Consider the following 16,024-nt stretch of genomic DNA (forward strand, 5'->3'; position numbering starts at 1 on the left):
ACACTAGGTCAGGCCAGACCCTTCGCAGGGTCCTCCATGAGCCAGCCGGGCCTCTGACCGCCGAGGCGCACACCCGGCTCTGGCATTTGGCTGGCTGGGTGTTCAGGGCCCTTAGACCGTGGCAGCTTTGCCCCTGGTGGACGCTTCCCTGCTGTTCATCACAGAGGTGCTTGATTCTCAGGCCGGGGCACCTGCCCACGTCCCTTCCGCAGCGCTGCCCCCTGTGCCGGAAGGCGCCACACGCCTCTGTCCTGACGCCCTCCGATGACCAAGCACATCTTGGTTCTGTGATGGTAGATGAGGGATTTTTATTTTTTTTTTTAAGATTTTATTTATTTTAGAGCGGGAGCGCAGAGGGAGGGGCAGAGGGAGAGAGATCTCAAGCAGACTCCCCGCTGAGCGTGGAGTCCGACGCAGGGCTTGATCTCATGACCTGAGCTGAGGTCAAGAGTCAGGCCCTTAACTGAGCCACAGGCGCCCCTGGAGGAGGGATTTTGAAAGATCCCTGGCATCGTGCCTTCAGCAGGTAGGAACTGAAGCAGGTCCTGGTCCTCCCACTTGGAGCCGTAGGTAGAGCAGCAGCGGGGCCGCAGGGTGTGCAGCCTGTTCCCAGGGAGGTGTGCCTGCCTTCCAGAGCCTTCACCTGTCCTGGCTCGTCGTCCGGTTGGAGGAGGGACGTGTCACGGGTGTAGGTGTTGTTACAAGAGTACGCGGCTTCTCGAACTTGCAACAGAGGAGGTGTGATCGCGGATGGAGACTGTGCTGCACCGCCTTTCAGAATGTTGGAGTCCTGTTGCTGGTCCTTCGAGTCTTTGATCGCTCGTCTGGAGATGAGGCTCTGTCTCTGTGAGCTGTTGCCTCTTCAGCTGGTCTCTCTGTGCACTGCTGACCTGCACGTGGCCCAGCCTTCTAGGAGCTTTATGTAAGAAGGTTCCCGAGGGTTTAGTTCCTGTATAGCACCTGGAAGGGGAGGTTTGAAGTTAAGTATTCTGACTCAGGGAAAGCAATGGGCAGGTGATTTCTAGAACCCCGTAAGCACAGAGGTGGGTGCAGCCAGGGCACGTCTTGCCATTCCAGTTTTCTGTCCCCTCTCCCACCTGCAAGTTAACCTGGCACTTCATTCTAAGAGGCCAGAGGTGGCCCGTGCTGTTGAAAAGTCACCCAACCAGAGGCTGGGCCGGGTTGCACAGGAGTGGTTCTGTCCTCCTGCTGTCTTCACCACTCATATGTGACAGCTTGGGAGAGCAACGTCTCCTCTCTCCTGCCCTGCTTTGGTTGGGGGACCTGTGTGCATGCGTGCGTGCGTGTGTGCGCGTGTGCACATGCGTGTGCTCATGCCTGGTGTGAGCGCATCCCTGCAGGAGCTGCTTGAGGTGGGAACGTGTCTTTCATTTTTGTGGCTGTGTCTTTGCTGGTGGATGAATAGGCTTGGGTGGTGAGGGCAGCGAGGACGGGGCACGCTCTTAGTTTTGCGCTGTGTCAGATCATCGTTCTGAACACATTCGCTGCTGTGCTCAGAGTCCCCCACTCTGCAGATGGGTGGGGTCTAAGGGTTCTCCTCCAAAGCCCTGGGAAGGGCCCTTGTTCCTATAGCTGAGCCACGGGAGTGGGTGCTCCTCACCGGCCGCCTCTGCCCCAGGAGCTGTGCCAGCCAAGCCCCCAGGCTCAGCTGAGTGAGACATTCCCGAAGGGACACGAGAAAAGTCACGTTTTAAAAATCATATATTGTCCAAAATTAGTTATGAAACAAAAATGTTAGTAAGTTCTTCTAAGAATCTTACTGCCTCATTGGCGCCTGGATGGCTCAGTTGGTGAAGTGTCCAACTGTTGATTTCAGCTCAGGTCTTGATCTCAGGGTTGTGAGATCGAGCCCCACAGAGTGCTCTGGGCTGGGCGTAGAGGCTGCTTGAGATTCTCTCTCTCCCTCTCCCCCTCCCCACCTCCCCCCCCCAGTCACTAAGTGCGTGCTGTCTCTCTCACTCTCTCGCTCTCTGTCACTATTGGAGGGGGAAAAAAAAGAATCTTACTGCCCAGAAGATCTGACAGCTGACCTTGCTAAGTTCTCGACTTGTAGCTTGGTCTGTGAGGCTGGCCTCCATCAGGCATGCTTCAGGCCCCCGCCGGTCACATGTAAGAGGCTGGCGCCTGGAGCTGAGCCAGCCGGGGCCTGGGCACACAGCATCCCGCGTCCAGAGGACACGGCATGCGGTCTGTGTGGATGGGTTTGACAGCTTAGTGCGTTTTGCTCCTGCTAAGGGTGATACCAGAAACTCAAGAACCTGTTTGAGCCTTGCTGTGCAGGACACCGTGTTGAACACACGGAGGACGGCCAGCTCTTTGGGCTCCGTGGCACTTAAATAGGTGCTTAAGAGATGAATTTCAAAGATTTTATTTATTTGTCAGAGAGAGAGAAAGAGCACAAGCAGGGGGAGCGGCAGAGGGAGAAGCAGGCTCCCTGCTGAGCAGGGAGCCCAATGTGGGGCTCGATCCCAGGACCCCGGGATCATGACCTGAGCCGAAGACAAACGCTTCACTGACTGAGCTGCCCAGGTGTCCCAAGAGACGAATTTGAATTAGCTGTGGGGTGGGGGGGGTCCCATCAACACCTCGTCGCTGTTTCGGGATCTTCCGATGAGTGTTTTTTCACGACCAGAGCGTTTGGCTGAGTGCCTGCTGCTCTGGCAGTCGTGTGTCCGGACTGACGTCTCGTCCCAGTCTGAGAAGCGAGTGGGAGAGTTGTTTTTAACAGCGTCTTGTGTACTTTCAGGCAAAGGTACCCTGAAGGTTACTACAGTTCCAGAAGTGGGTGGAGCAGCCAGAGCGACCACTATGCGGATTATTACCCCGGCCAGTACGATTACGCAGGTACGTTCAGGACCCTACACGGCCGACCGCTGGCGAGGCCCGGTGCTCAGCTGTGCTCTGTGATCGTGTCTTAGGAGACTTTCCTGTTTGTTAGTCCTCATGTATTTTTAATCCAAGAGCCAAAGTAGTTGAAAAAGAAGCTGTGCCTGGAAGAAATTATATTGCTGTTTTTTGTTAGGAAATTATGATTTGATTCTAGTGTTAAAGTCTCTTTATCACATTAGTAGTTTCCTTTGATTTTGTAGCAAAGCGTAGTTGTGAGTAGTTGCCGAGTGGCCTTGTCCATATGTGACTACTTAAATTGACTAAAATAAAACAACACCAGCTTCTGGGTCACACTGGCCACGTCTGGCTTGCCAGTGGCCTCCCGTGGCCAGGGACCCCCAACTTACGCAGTGCGGATGTCCGATGTCCCCACTGCTCCAGGTGCTGCCTGCTGGTCTTGATGCGCTCCTGCTGCAGTGTGTGCGTGTCGGCGGCCCTGCCGCTCCCTGCTGCCTGGTGCCGGGGAGGGTCCCGGGCCCACAGCCTCTCGGGCCTCCTGGCGCGGCCGCCCCATCTGCTGCTTCCCACAGGCCTCTTTCCCTCCTACGTTTGTACTGCCGTAGACATAAACTGTGCTCACACTTGCCAGAAATGGTACTTCTAGTTTATAATGTTAAAGTATTTTTTTTTTAATGTTTCGGTTTTGGAATATTTCTTGAAACTTTCTGGGTTATATTCGAGAGAAAACATACAAGGGAAATTTGTAGTCCTGGGATTAAGTGTTAAAAGGTCGTGACCATGAAAAAAATTTAACAAAGATGTCTTCTAGTGGTTTTTTTGTTCTTTTTAATCACGTGTGTTGAGAGAGAAGAACGGCCAGTGGCCATTGGGTGTTACACGTACAGGCAGGACACCGCCCGGGCCCTCTGTCTTACAGTTAACACTCTCCAAGGTCATGCTGAATTCTGGGAGGAAAGTCCAGTTCCTCTAAGAACCTGGAGGCATTCTTCAGTCCTGGGGTGGTGTGGGTTCTCGCGAAGGCCAGAGGAGTGTCTTCCCTTGCCTGTGGTAATAAAGCATAAATCCCCCACTTGCAGACCCAGGTCACTGGGACCAGTACCACTATGGTTCCAGATTCAGGGACCCCCGCGCCTGTGACCGGAGGCATTGGTATGATGCTGAGTACGACGCGTGCAGGAAGGACAGCTGTGCGTACGGTGACAGGTTGGTACGCGCTTTGACGAGGCGTTGCTCGTGGTCAGAGCTGTGCCGCCGCATCGCTGCCTCGCGTCTGTTATGTACCCAAGCCGCAGTTGTGTTTCGGGTCCTGGTGAGCGACGACACTGGGGTCACTGTCTGAAAGAGAAGGATGAACCAGACTCTCCTGGCAGTTCCCGTGTGGGCTGTTGGAGGGGAACTGGCCTCAGCACAGGTGCTGGAAGTCGGCCCCTCCTCCGCTTGGGTCCGGGAGAGGCATGGCCACACGCAGGGTGAGCTTAGGGCTACTTCTCCAACTCCGAAGGCAGGGATCTGAACTTGGGCTTGGGATGTGGCGCTCTCCCGAGGGTAGGCTCGGATTGGTCTTCTGAGGGTCATGACCTCCGTGGGGGGGGTGACGACGTCGGGGGCCTCGCTGTTGTGCAGCAGAGGGCCGTCGTCCTGGAGTCACCTGCCCACACTCCCCTTTTCCTCTCCTCCGTCCCTGCTCCCACCAGGCCCGAGAGGTACGACGACCCCTGGAGGTACGACCCTCGCTTCACCGGCAGTTTTGACGATGACCCCGAGCCCCACAGGGACCCGTACGGGGAAGAGGCGGACAGGCGCAGCGTGCACAGCGAGCGCTCGGCCCAGAGCCTGCGCAGCAGCTTCAGCTCCCACTCACGTCAGGTGGGGGCCCTCTTCCCCTCCTTTCATGCGTGACCACACACCCGAGTCCCGTCCCCTGTGTTCCCAGGAGTTGATGTTTCCTCTTTGCTTTGTGTTTTCCCAGAGTCAGATTTACAGAAATCACGGCGTGACTGCTGCTCCCTATGAGGCCCCACATCCCCCAGGCTCCTTGCCTGGAGATTACGCCTACGGGGCCTATGGCAGCAATTTTGGCAGTGCCCAGGGCTTCCCAGAGTACGGCTACCCTGCCGAAGCTGGCTGGCCCTCCACGGAGCAAGGTGTGTGTGTGATTGGGGCCCTGTGCTCTCATAGGTACAGAGGGATGTCGAGTCACACCGCTGGGGCAGCCTCACAAGCCTGGGGTGACAGAGGGAGTGGATTTCAGCTCGGATGGGAATTGGTGATGGCCTGGTCTGGTCTTCTCTGCAGAAGGAGGACTGCTGTTAGTCACAGATCTTATCACAGCAGCTGAGAGCTGCCCGTCCTGTCCATAGTAGCCGTGTCAGTGTGGCTCTGAGGACAGGCTCCCTGCCAGCTTCTTGGGTGCTGTGGCCGCACTGTGTTCCCCAGGGCCGGCCACTTGGGGAAGCAGCTTCACGGGAAACTCCTCATTCCCCTTGAAAAGCTCCTGTGCGTGCACTTGTCACCTGTGCCCCGTTCTCAGCTCCTCTCGGAGGTGTTCTGTTAAATGCTTTTCCTTGGAGAAGTGCAGAAGTATGTGTCCAGTCCTGTGAAAATCTCTGCACTTCCGGCATGCTGCCCTCGTCATTCTTGTCGGTGTCCCACGCTCGTCACTGCCAGGAGCCGGCCTGTGAAGGAGAGCTGGGGACGCGGACGCTCTGGCAGGACCTCCCAGCAGCCGGGCAGCCAGATACTGCCTCCGAGTAGCGCGCGCTCCGTGCACGGGGCTGTTTTAAAGGAGTTTTGTTTTCAGAAGAGAATAGTTCTCGTGTTTAACAATTGAAACATTCTTCTGACACACACCTAAGTCCTTTTTTTCGATGGGATATTTAATAACTATTACATTGCAGTTGAAAGCTGGGTCATCGTGACCAGTCTCCCTTAGGATTCCAGCTCTAGGGGCACCTTGAACATTTGTGCTGTTGATCTGGTCCAGAAGCATTAAAAAGTGACCAGCTGATTGTTTCTTTCTCACTTTATTTAAATGTAGCTCCGTCAAGACCAACTTCTCCTGAGAAGTTCTCAGTGCCTCACGTCTGTGCCAGGTTCGGGCCTGGGGGTCAGCTCATTAAAGTGATTCCGAACCTGCCTTCGGAAGGACAGCCGGCGCTGGTGGAGATGCACAGCATGGAGGTAATTGCGCGAGTAGAAGTTCTGCATGGCAGGACTGCCCCCTGCAGAAGTGACCTTGGAAAGTGTTTCTCCCCGTGAATTCATAGGTTTTTTTTCTTGTGCCGGGTCGTTTCTCTCTCCTCTCAGAGGTCAGGACTTTGAGCACGTGCGTCAGGTGTCACGTTAGACTTCGTTTCATTGCGTATTCATTTTGTCTTCATTAGCGTTTCTGGTTTAGCAGGGAGGACCCTGCCCGGGTTCATCTTGTGGCTTCTGGTCACGGGTAGAGGAGCTTCGTGATCTGGGGGCAGGTGGGGTGGGGGGCCCACTGCTGGGGCCCTGGCAGGCCTCTTCTGTGCATGTATCAAAGCCCTGCCTCAGATTGAGGGGAGACGTGGTTCTTACTGCTTAAACTAGAGTTTGAAAACCACGGTGGTAAAGCAGACAGGCCCACGCTCCGCGAGGGAGGGGCAGGCCGCCCGCAAGGATGGCGTTGGGAACTTAGCCAGTGCAGCCGGCGGACGCAGGCAGGCGTTGATGTGCGCCTGCCTCCCGCGAGCTGCGCTCTCTCTGTGCCCCGCCTGTCCCGCCTCAGACTTTGCTGCAGCACACGCCGGAGCAGGAGGAGCTGCGCTCGTTCCCAGGACCGCTCGGCAAGTACGTTCCCCGTCGGAGCGCGCCGCGGCGCCCATGCGGAGGCGGCTGCTGCGCTCGGCCTCGCGGAGGCCGTTGTTGCCGTGCACTGAGTGTGTGTTCTTTTTTCAGAGATGACACCCATAAAGTGGATGTTATTAATTTTGCACAGAACAAAGCTACAAAATGTTTGCAGAACGAAAATTTAATTGACAAAGAGTCTGCAAGTCTCCTTTGGAATTTCATTGTTCTCTTGTGCAGACAGAATGGGGTAAGTTTCTTGTTGACCTCTGTGTCTCCCCCAACCCCGGCCAGAGGACTTGGGTGGGATTTCTGTGCCAGGCTGTGTGTGGTGGCGAGCAGTGTCCCTGTCCAGGGGCTCGCTCAGGAAGAGTGTCTTAGTGGTGATTTGGGGAAGTGGAATTCAAGGGCATGTGGTTTGGGGTGAAGGGAGGTTTGGGTCCGCCTTTGTCAGCCTGTCAGGTCATCTGTGGTCTGTCCGTCCTGCTCCTGGCTGTGTCATGAGCAGTGGCTTGTGCCCGTGGGAGCTTAAGGTGCTCCTCTGAGGAGTCCTGTGTGGGGCCTCACCTGACCAGGACTGGGCCCGTCCCCGCTCCCCTGCAGTAAATTCTGCGTGTAGTGAAGCGCTTTGTTCTCCTTCCTGCTCCCACGGCCCCTGCAGACCGTGGTGGGAACAGACCTCGCAGAGCTTTTGTTACGAGACCACAAAACCGCGTGGCTTCCTGGGAAGTCACCCAACGAGGCCAACCTGATTGATTTTACTAACGAGGCTGTGGAGCAAGTGGAGGAAGAGGAGTCCGGGGAAGCCCAGCTCTCATTTCTGACTGACAGCCAAGCAGCTAGCAGCAGTGCTCTTGAAAAGGAGACGGAGAGGTTCCGGGAGCTGCTGCTGTACGGCCGCAAGAAGGTGAGTCAGCCGCGAACACACGGGTCGCCAGGCGGACCCTGGTGTGCACGGCCCTGCTCTCGGGAGCCATGCACCTTGACTGCGACCTCGCGCTGGCGGACTCGTTCAGTGAAGAGTGTTTGGGGTCCAGTGTGTCCGCTCGCCGCAGCAGAGCTGTCTTCCAAGGGTTGCCAGGGTCAAAGACCTGCCTGTGCTTGGCCACACCCTTGCTGTGTATACGTCTCAGGGACAGACCCGTGTGCAGGACGGAAGTCAGACTGTTCCCACACAGTTAGGCATGCGTTCCCTGTCTCTTCAGCAGGGCGGGTGCGGGGTGAGCGCCATGCAGCGGCCCACCACCAAGCCCTGCAGGGCACGGAGAGGGCATGCACTGGGGAAGCTCCCCAGGCTCGTGCAGACTGGTGGGAGGGCTGCACCTGCGCTCTGGTGGCTGGGGTCTCAAGGGCCTGGAGTTCTTGGTACTTTGATGTCATGATACGCTCCGAAAGCTTGTATTTGGTAAACAGTCTTCACGTGGACATCTTGCAACAACAGATGGGAATTGTAGGATCGGTCAGGTTTGCTTACCATTTCTCTCTACCGCGACACGTCCATCTCCTTGAAGAGGCTGTCCTCTAAGTGCCCAGATGACTCTCGACACGGGGGGGGCTGTGTTGAGATGGTGCTGGTGGAGGCCTCGTGTGTCGTTCTGGAACTGGGGGTGCATGCCGGTGGCATCATTTGCAGTGGCAGGGACAGTCGGAGGCGGCAGGACCGCTGCTTGCTTGTCTTTATTGCTTATCCGTGTGCTCGATGCGTTCGCCCGCTGCCAGCAGATAACAAAGCAACGTGTGTCTTCGCAGAGCCGCTGCCGCAGCGACTTTTCAACTAGGGTTGATTGGGAAGAGCAGACTTCTCCTTCGTGTCAGAGCCGGGCGCGTGTATTGGCGGGCCCCGGACTCGCGTGTTCCTTCATGTGCACTCTGGCCCCCTCCCCCACCCCCCTACTGTGCGTCACGACACACGGGCTGTTGCTTTCGTTTGTGTATGTCCCCGAAGTTGTTCCGGTAACTCAGGTAACCGCTGAAATGCTTTACAGGATGCTTTAGAGTCTGCGATGAAAAACGCCTTATGGGGTCATGCTCTGTTACTTGCAAGTAAGATGGACAGCCGGACACACGCCCGCGTCATGACCAGGTGGGGAATCTTGCTGTGTAGACTGTTTCTGGCCACGTCCTGCTGCTTGGTCAGCTCTTGGAAGCACAGTGACCTGCAGCCCTTGTCGCAGAAAGCCGGGGAGTGTCCTCTGCACCGTGCTGCTGTCCCACTGGCACGGGCTCGCTGGGCCCTCTTCCCTGGGCTTGCACCGTTGAGGGCTTTGTGAACATTTTATTAGCTGCGAGTTTTCTACGTTCTGTGAAACTACTATGAATTCTTTATCTCTATTTTCTCAATTCCTTTGTTGAAATGCTGGGCTTTGTGCACTTTGCCTGGGTCAGGCACCCAACGGTCATCAAAGGGCCAAGATGAAACTGGACTTGTTTCTGTTTGTCTTTTAAATAGGGTGACTTAGCTTTCTCTCCTCATATCTGCCTAGGTTCGCCAACAGTCTTCCGATCAACGACCCTTTGCAGACAGTGTACCAGCTGATGTCAGGGCGGATGCCTGCTGCGTCCACGGTCAGTGTGCAGGGGCTTCCCAGGTCCCCGCGGCCCGGCTCCCTGTCCAGGCTCGCTCCTCTGAGAGCTTGCCTCCTGGGCCGCGAGGCCTGCACTTCTCTTGTTCTGGCTTCTGCGTTGTGCTCTTTGAGTTCACCCGTGACGAGATGAAAGTCACGCTGTTTTCCAAGGATATGGGTTTATCTTGTTTTGCTTTTTTCTGACCTCAGTGTTGCGGAGATGAGAAGTGGGGAGATTGGAGGCCACATCTTGCTATGGTTTTGTCCAACCTGAGCAGCAACGTGGATGTGGAGTCCAGGGCAATGGCCACCATGGGTGACACTCTGGGTAGGTCAGGTGCAGGTGTGAGCATGGAGGTGGGGGCCCCCGCATGCTTGGGCGTATGGAGGGCCACGGGGCTTTTCCATTCGTGTGGTCTCTCTGGTGTTTCCTGTCCACATGTTGAGATTTTTGGGAGAACCCGGGGTCACTGAGTCTTGGCCTGCTTTATGTCTCCTCAGCTTCGAAAGGTCTCCTAGATGCTGCGCACTTCTGCTACCTCATGGCCCAGGTCGGACTGGGGGTTTATACAAAGAAAACCACAAAACTTGTCTTAATTGGATCAAACCACAGGTGAGGAACGTCGAGGTTTCTGTTTTCCTTTAGAAAGGAAGTATCCTTCTACCAGCTAACCCAGAAACGGCGCTCGTGCACCTGGCAGCGGCAGCCTCCTGTCTGGACCGCGTGGTGCTGACCACGTGCCGTGACGTGTTTCTGGGTGACTTGCTTAAAGATTAAAATGACTTCTTTCCTCAATAGTTTGCCGTTTTTAAAGTTTGCCACCAATGAAGCTATTCAGAGGACAGAAGCCTACGAGTATGCCCAGTCTCTCGGGGCACAGACCTGCTCCTTCCCCAGTTTCCAGGTAAGCTGGAGCCACGCTGGTCCGTGGTGTGGACGAGCAGGTGGTCAGTGCCGGCCAGTCTGTGGTTGTTGAGGCCTTCTGAGCTCTTACACAAAAAGTGATAGTGTTTTTGGAAATCTTAGGGAGACATCGGATCTGTAATGCTTGAGCCCTATTGAGGACTTTCTTTGCATTTAAAATGTTTCTTGAGTATTTGGTTTCCGGTACTTTCTGTCCGTGGTTTTCGGTGTCGTGGGGAGAGCGTTATCTGACCCGGGGGCTTGTGGGTGTAAACATCGTGTAGCGCAGCGTTAGTGGGGACGGCCGTCTGCCATGCTGGCTGGCCCGGGTGCTCGCGGTGACGGGCCCCGCCTGACCAGCCTGGGAAGTGTGCTGACGAGGAAAAGTGCATTTGTAAGAAGCTTAGTTGCAGCTTTCATCTGAAAGCCTTCGGGAACTGGAGTCAGTGCTGTTGGGTGGCCCTGGGGGGCTGTCGGGTGAGGTGGGGGCTGGGGAGGCGCGTCGGGCCGACCGCTGCGCTCCCTTGCCCCAGGTGTTCAAGTTCATCTACTCCTGCCGCCTGGCCGAAATGGGGCTGGCCACGCAGGCCTTCCACTACTGCGAGGTGATTGCCAAGAGCATCCTGCTGCAGCCCCACAAGTACTCGCCCGTGCTCATCAGCCAGCTGGTGCAGGTAACGTCTTCTCAAACGTCCTTCCAAGGCATTTGCCCCATGGGCGCGTCAGGATCACGGGACTCGGGGACTGCGCTGTGACCGTGTAGACGCTCGGGACTTCCTTCTCGAACAGCTTGAGGAACTCAGGTGTTCTTGGGCGGGCATTGGATGTTCTGCGTGTTAGCTTAGGAAGTTTTCAGAGACCTCACCCCGCTGCAGAGGGTGGGCCGTAAGCTTTGAAGGAAGAAGGACCCCGTCTCCAGGAAACTCACCGTGGGGCAGCTGAATCCAGCAGTGAACGGCATGAGCTTCCGGAGTCCCGCAGCCCGGGTTGAAGTCCTGGCTGCTCCAGGGCCAGTGCCGGTTTCTAGCTCTGTAGAGCAGACGCTGTGTGAGCACCCGCAGGGGGAGGCGAGGCGCGAGCGGGACGGGGACGCCGGCGTTCCCCTCCCCCCCGACCGCCATGCTGGGACATGCGCTCGCGTGATACCGGAGCAGGTGTCCTGTGGGACGTTGTAGGTGTCTATGAAAGCAGAACAACTAGCGAGTCCTCTTCCTGCAGCGTCAGCAGCTGTGTACGCAAGGCCAGCTGGTCGCATCGGACCCTGTCCGGCACTGTCCCCGTGCCTCCCACTGCCCGTCAGAGTGTGTGAGGTTCTGGGTGCATTCAGCATTCTGATCAGGAAAACCGAGTCCGTGTAGTTGATGACAGGGGCAGCGAAGTCCGCTCCGGAGGGTCTGGGTGCTGGCAGCCTCTGGGCACATGGGCTGCAGGGCTCGCCGGAAAGAATTCTAAGTCTCAGGCTCCCTTTCCGATGACTCGGCAGTGCGTGCGAGGTTCAGGGCAGGTCACCACATGCTTCAGAAATCCTAGGTGGTAGAAACTGTCTCACGGACCCTGAAGGTGCTTTTTGTATCGCGTGATGGTAGGTTTCGAAAACACGGTCTTCCTCATCACGCCAGCTAGTAACAGGGCCCTTTCCTCCCTGTGTGTGTCCAGATCGCGTCCCAGCTGCGCCTCTTCGACCCGCAGCTGAGAGAGAAGCCGGAGGAGGAGGCCTTTGTGGAGCCTGCCTGGTTGGTCCAGCTGCAGAGTGTGGACAAGCAGGTCAAGGTGTGAAGTGCTCACTCAGTCTCGGGACAGGGCGTCAGAGACGCTGATAAGTGTGGTTCACACCCCCGTCGTTTCGCACCAAACATGTTAGGTGTGAATAGTAGGATTCGAGGGATGTGCACGTTTGTTAGAGTGCCCACACTCCCAGGAGAGGGAAGGCGGGTCGGCGGGCCTGAGCGGCGCAGTGCCGGGCTGTCGAAAACGCATGCTGTGTCTCTCCCTCAGGAGGGCGCCGCGGTGTGGAGTCGGGGCGGGACCTTCCCCCAGCGCTGTCCCAGCACCCCGAGCTCAGAGGCGGGTCAGTATGACGGGCCAGCACTCTCCCAGCCGGGGGGCCCGGGCACCGGCAATCCGCTGCTGGCACCGCCTGTGCCCAGCGCTGAGCACTTTGGCCAGGGGGTGCGGCTGCTGCCTTCAGGTGAGCCCTGTGCCGCTGCAGAAACAGCGGGCCTCCCCACGCCTCCCTCGCGGCCACTGCTTCCAAACGTGGCACGTTGCCGCTTTGCCCGCGGGAGGGTGGAGGGCACGTGTCTTGCCAGCATGTCAGCCCTCACTCTTCCCATGCTTGCTCCCCTGTTTCGTCTCGTGGCCTTCAACATCTGTTTGGGTGGGTGGGTGGCCTGCTGAGCCCGGGGACGGGGGCGGCGGCGAGGGCTCTGTGAACACCAAAGTCTCTTTCAGGCAGCTGCTCCCCGGGTTGTGTTGGGGTTTTGCTGGGGGTTCTGGCTCTGGGCCCCACGTGACATTTAATGATGTCCTCCCCTTGTCCCTAAAAAGCATGTGTTCTGCTTTTCCCCAAACCACTGATGCCCTGGCGCTGTCAGCACTTTCTGCTCTGATGATTGGTTCTCTTAACCTGTAACGAAAGAAATGTGGCCGCGCAAAAAGCCATGTGATAAATGGTTGAGCGACCGCCGGTTAGCTTCTTCAAGTGCCCGGAGTTCGTACCAGTACCTCAGCCTTCTGTTCTCCGCTCTCTTGGTGCAGCTCCGCCGACGCTCCCCGACAGCCATCCCGCCCTGCCCGCCAGGGTGCCCTTGTTCCCGGTGCCCTCGCCCCCGGGCCCTGTTGAGCTGGGGCCTGGCTGTGGACCCTCGGGGGCTGCCCTCGGCTTTCCGGAGCCCTCTGGGCCTGACCCCGTGGCTCCGTACGCGGCTCCTGGCCTGCCACCTGGCGCACCATCTCCGCAAGAAAGTGAGCACGCGCCCCAGGAGGCCCGGAGCCAGGACCCAGGTAGGTCTGCTGCGGTGCCGTCCTGAGACCACAGCTCTTGGGCTTGGCATTTCTGTTTGTCAGCGTATACTAAGGGTTCTGGAAGCCGTAGGCTGAAGGGCTCATTGACGTCAGTGCTTTCTTCAGGGACTCGGCCGCGTGTTGGCGTGCAGAGCGCGAGTGCATGTCTGGGTGGCGGGCTGGCCTTGAGGTGCGCCCAGGCCGGAGCCCGCTCCGCAGTCCCATGGGGGCCTCTCATGCCTGCTGTGGGCCTGCCTGGCTCTGTGCTCTCAAGCAAAGCAAAACATACACGCGGCTTTCAAAAAGAAGCGATTTCGAGAACATTTCCGGTCTGGGACTCTGAGCACCGTGGTGGGAGGCCGTGGCCCAGCGAGAAGCTGTGCTGTGTGGCGAGCGTGTCACGTCAGCTCTTGTCCTGTGTCAGCGACACAGAGACCGCAGTGGCCCTCTCTTCTGTTGACAGGGGTGATGCCACCGGAGGTGCTTGGTAGAAACTCGCTTCTGGAGCTGAGAGAAGAGGGTCTTGGCGGAAAATTTGCTGATCTGGTACTCTCCCATTCCCCCCTCCCCCCCCGCCGCCAAGCTCTTTGTTTTACGTAAGTTGTGTTGATTGGGAAATAGGAGAAGAGCGAAAGCCACAGAATTGTCCTTTAAGCTGCTCCTACAGCAGGGAGTGCTCGCGAGGCGGGCGAGCGCGTGCGGAGGGAAGGCGGTGGGGGCTGTGGGGGGGGGGCGGCTCGCTTAGCGCACAGACCGTCCCTTTAGGGAGGCTGACTTCTCCAAAGCGGAGAGGCTTCCCCTGTTCTGCACCCCCCTCTCTGCTGTAGGATCCCTGAACCTCACTGCTGGTCTGGAAATCCTCATGGCGTTTCTCAGACGCGTTTGGTAGAAAGAGCACATCTGCTGCTCTGCTCCCGGCAGGGAGGGACGCGTGCTTTTCTGTGCAGTGTGTCCCGCGGCCTTCTTTCTACAGACCTGGCCTTCGTGGGCACGCTGTCCTAGGCGCTTGCTGCAGTTCAAACTTCGTTAGGGTTCTACCGTGGAAATACTTTATTTTCATGTAAAATAAGAGTTTATGGAAAACAGAGTCTTCACTCGGCAATAAGCATTTTGAAAAAAACAAGTCTGTGTTTTAAAATGTCCCCTCCCCCCTGTGTCCAGTGTCACAAATGCACACCCCTTCTTCCAGCCCAGTCGTGCCCAGTGGACTCCAGCGTCCCCATTTGGAGTCCTGCCGTGCACCTCGATACGGTTGCTTGTGAGAGCAGGCCGGAGGCAGGGGCAGCTGTCCCCCACCCCCTCCTCACTCTGCTCTCATCACTCGCTGATGTTTTAAAGGCTTCTGGGGAGGTGCCCTAGGTGAGCCTGCCCCCGTGTTGCCTTGGGACAGGGCTCCTCCATGATGTCACAGGACTCCGAGGTCCCCCCGGGGTGGGAATGTGCTGGCTCCAGTGTTCTGCAGCCACCGACGTCCACTCCCGAAGCGAAGAGACCTGCACCAGCAGCCAGGAAAGAGGCCAAGGAGCCCAAGAAGGTGACACACGGCCCAGCTCCAGCAGGGTGGGGGCCTGGGACCCGGGGAAGGGGCGCAACTCCCACGGACAGCTTTCCTCTTACACTGGCGGTGGGACACAGGCATTCAGCTGTGCTGAGCATCCGGCGAGGTGCTCGAAGCTCCATGAGTGTCTGTGTGTCCGTGTCCCCACATAACCGCCGGCCAGAGCACAGTGGGAGCGGGACCAGGAGGCCCGTGTGTCCATGACCTGTCTCAGAACTTCCTATGAAGGAGGCTAATCTTTAAAAATCACTGTGTCGTAGTGTCTTTTGTGTGTAGATGCTACAATTTTATTTATCCTTTCTCCCAGTTTAATGGACATTGGCTTTTTTTTTCAGTTTGGGGTTATTATGTAAAAGCCATACGAGTGTTCTTATCCGTCATTTGTTGGCGAAAGCACTCGTTTCTTTTGGGGCGTGCCTAGGGCCCAGGACAGCTGTGTGTCCAGCATGGGAAGGTGCCACGAGGCAGTTTTCCTGGACGGTTGTGCCAGGTGACCTTCCCCCAGCAGAGTCAGGCCCGGTCATTTCTCGTCACCGGCCTGGCAGTCCTTGTCCCTGCACGCACAGGGTGGTTGGATTTCACCACGGCAGCCTCTCGGCGGGGGTTTGTGGCACTTCCTGGTGCTTTCGCTTTGCTTCCCTGACAAGCGAGGGCGAGGGCGCCGAGCACCTTTCTCACGTACCTGTTACCGCCTGTGTGTTTCCCTGTGTGGTGCTGGCTTGTGTCTTCTCTCACTTGAATATCATGGCCACACGTCCTCCGTGAGATGTGTGCTTCACCTGTATCTTCCCCCAGTCTGCAGACTGCGTTTTTATTCCCGTAACGTTGGCTTATGCAGGATATGTTCTTAATTTTCATACAGGTCAGTGTATTGAATTTTATTTAACCGGTAGTATTTTTTTTTTTTTTTCTTTTTGGTAAGATATTTATTTGGCAGAGAGAGAGAGGAGGAAAGCACAAGCAGGGGGAGCAGGAGAGGTAGATGCAGGCTCCCTACCGAGCAGCGAGCCCGACGTGGGGCTCAATCCCAGAACCGGTTCTGGGATCATGACCTGAGCCGAAGGCAGACACCTAACCTACTGAGCCACCCAGGCGCCCCGTGTCTTTTCTTTTTTAAAGATTTATCCATTCATTTTAGAGAGAGCAAACATGGGGGGAGGGGCGCAGAGGGAAAGGGACACTCAAGCAGATTTCCCCACAGAGCCCGATGTGGGCCTCAATCCCACGACCCTGAGATCATAACCTGAGCCGAAACCAAGAGTCAGAGACTCAAGTGACTGAGCTGCCCGGGTGCCCCTTAATGGCTAGCAT

General features: G+C 56.9%; 1 protein-coding gene across 10 annotated transcripts in view; it reads left to right on the forward strand.

Moving 5' to 3' along the window:
• SEC16A (SEC16 homolog A, endoplasmic reticulum export factor) overlaps positions 1-16,024 on the forward strand; it is a 32,731-nt gene that overhangs the window by 10,048 nt on the left and 6,659 nt on the right. For all 10 annotated transcript variants that reach the window (XM_045803793.2, XM_045803794.2, XM_045803791.2 and 7 more), the window contains 19 exons: positions 2,768-2,865; positions 3,948-4,074; positions 4,566-4,737; positions 4,841-5,015; positions 5,909-6,051; positions 6,626-6,687; positions 6,796-6,934; positions 7,346-7,591; positions 8,670-8,767; positions 9,168-9,249; positions 9,459-9,576; positions 9,750-9,861; positions 10,048-10,153; positions 10,686-10,826; positions 11,809-11,922; positions 12,148-12,340; positions 12,910-13,155; positions 13,619-13,701; positions 14,546-14,689. In XM_045803793.2, the coding sequence (XP_045659749.2) occupies positions 2,768-2,865; positions 3,948-4,074; positions 4,566-4,737; positions 4,841-5,015; positions 5,909-6,051; positions 6,626-6,687; positions 6,796-6,934; positions 7,346-7,591; positions 8,670-8,767; positions 9,168-9,249; positions 9,459-9,576; positions 9,750-9,861; positions 10,048-10,153; positions 10,686-10,826; positions 11,809-11,922; positions 12,148-12,340; positions 12,910-13,155; positions 13,619-13,701; positions 14,546-14,689 (2,599 nt within the window). The remainder of the gene's footprint in view (positions 1-2,767; positions 2,866-3,947; positions 4,075-4,565; positions 4,738-4,840; positions 5,016-5,908; positions 6,052-6,625; positions 6,688-6,795; positions 6,935-7,345; positions 7,592-8,669; positions 8,768-9,167; positions 9,250-9,458; positions 9,577-9,749; positions 9,862-10,047; positions 10,154-10,685; positions 10,827-11,808; positions 11,923-12,147; positions 12,341-12,909; positions 13,156-13,618; positions 13,702-14,545; positions 14,690-16,024) is intronic.

Source organism: Ursus americanus, chromosome 18 (genome assembly GCF_024610735.1).
Source record: "Ursus americanus isolate L20-20 chromosome 18, mUrsAme1.1.p, whole genome shotgun sequence".
NCBI classification, from domain to species: Eukaryota; Metazoa; Chordata; class Mammalia; order Carnivora; family Ursidae; genus Ursus; species Ursus americanus.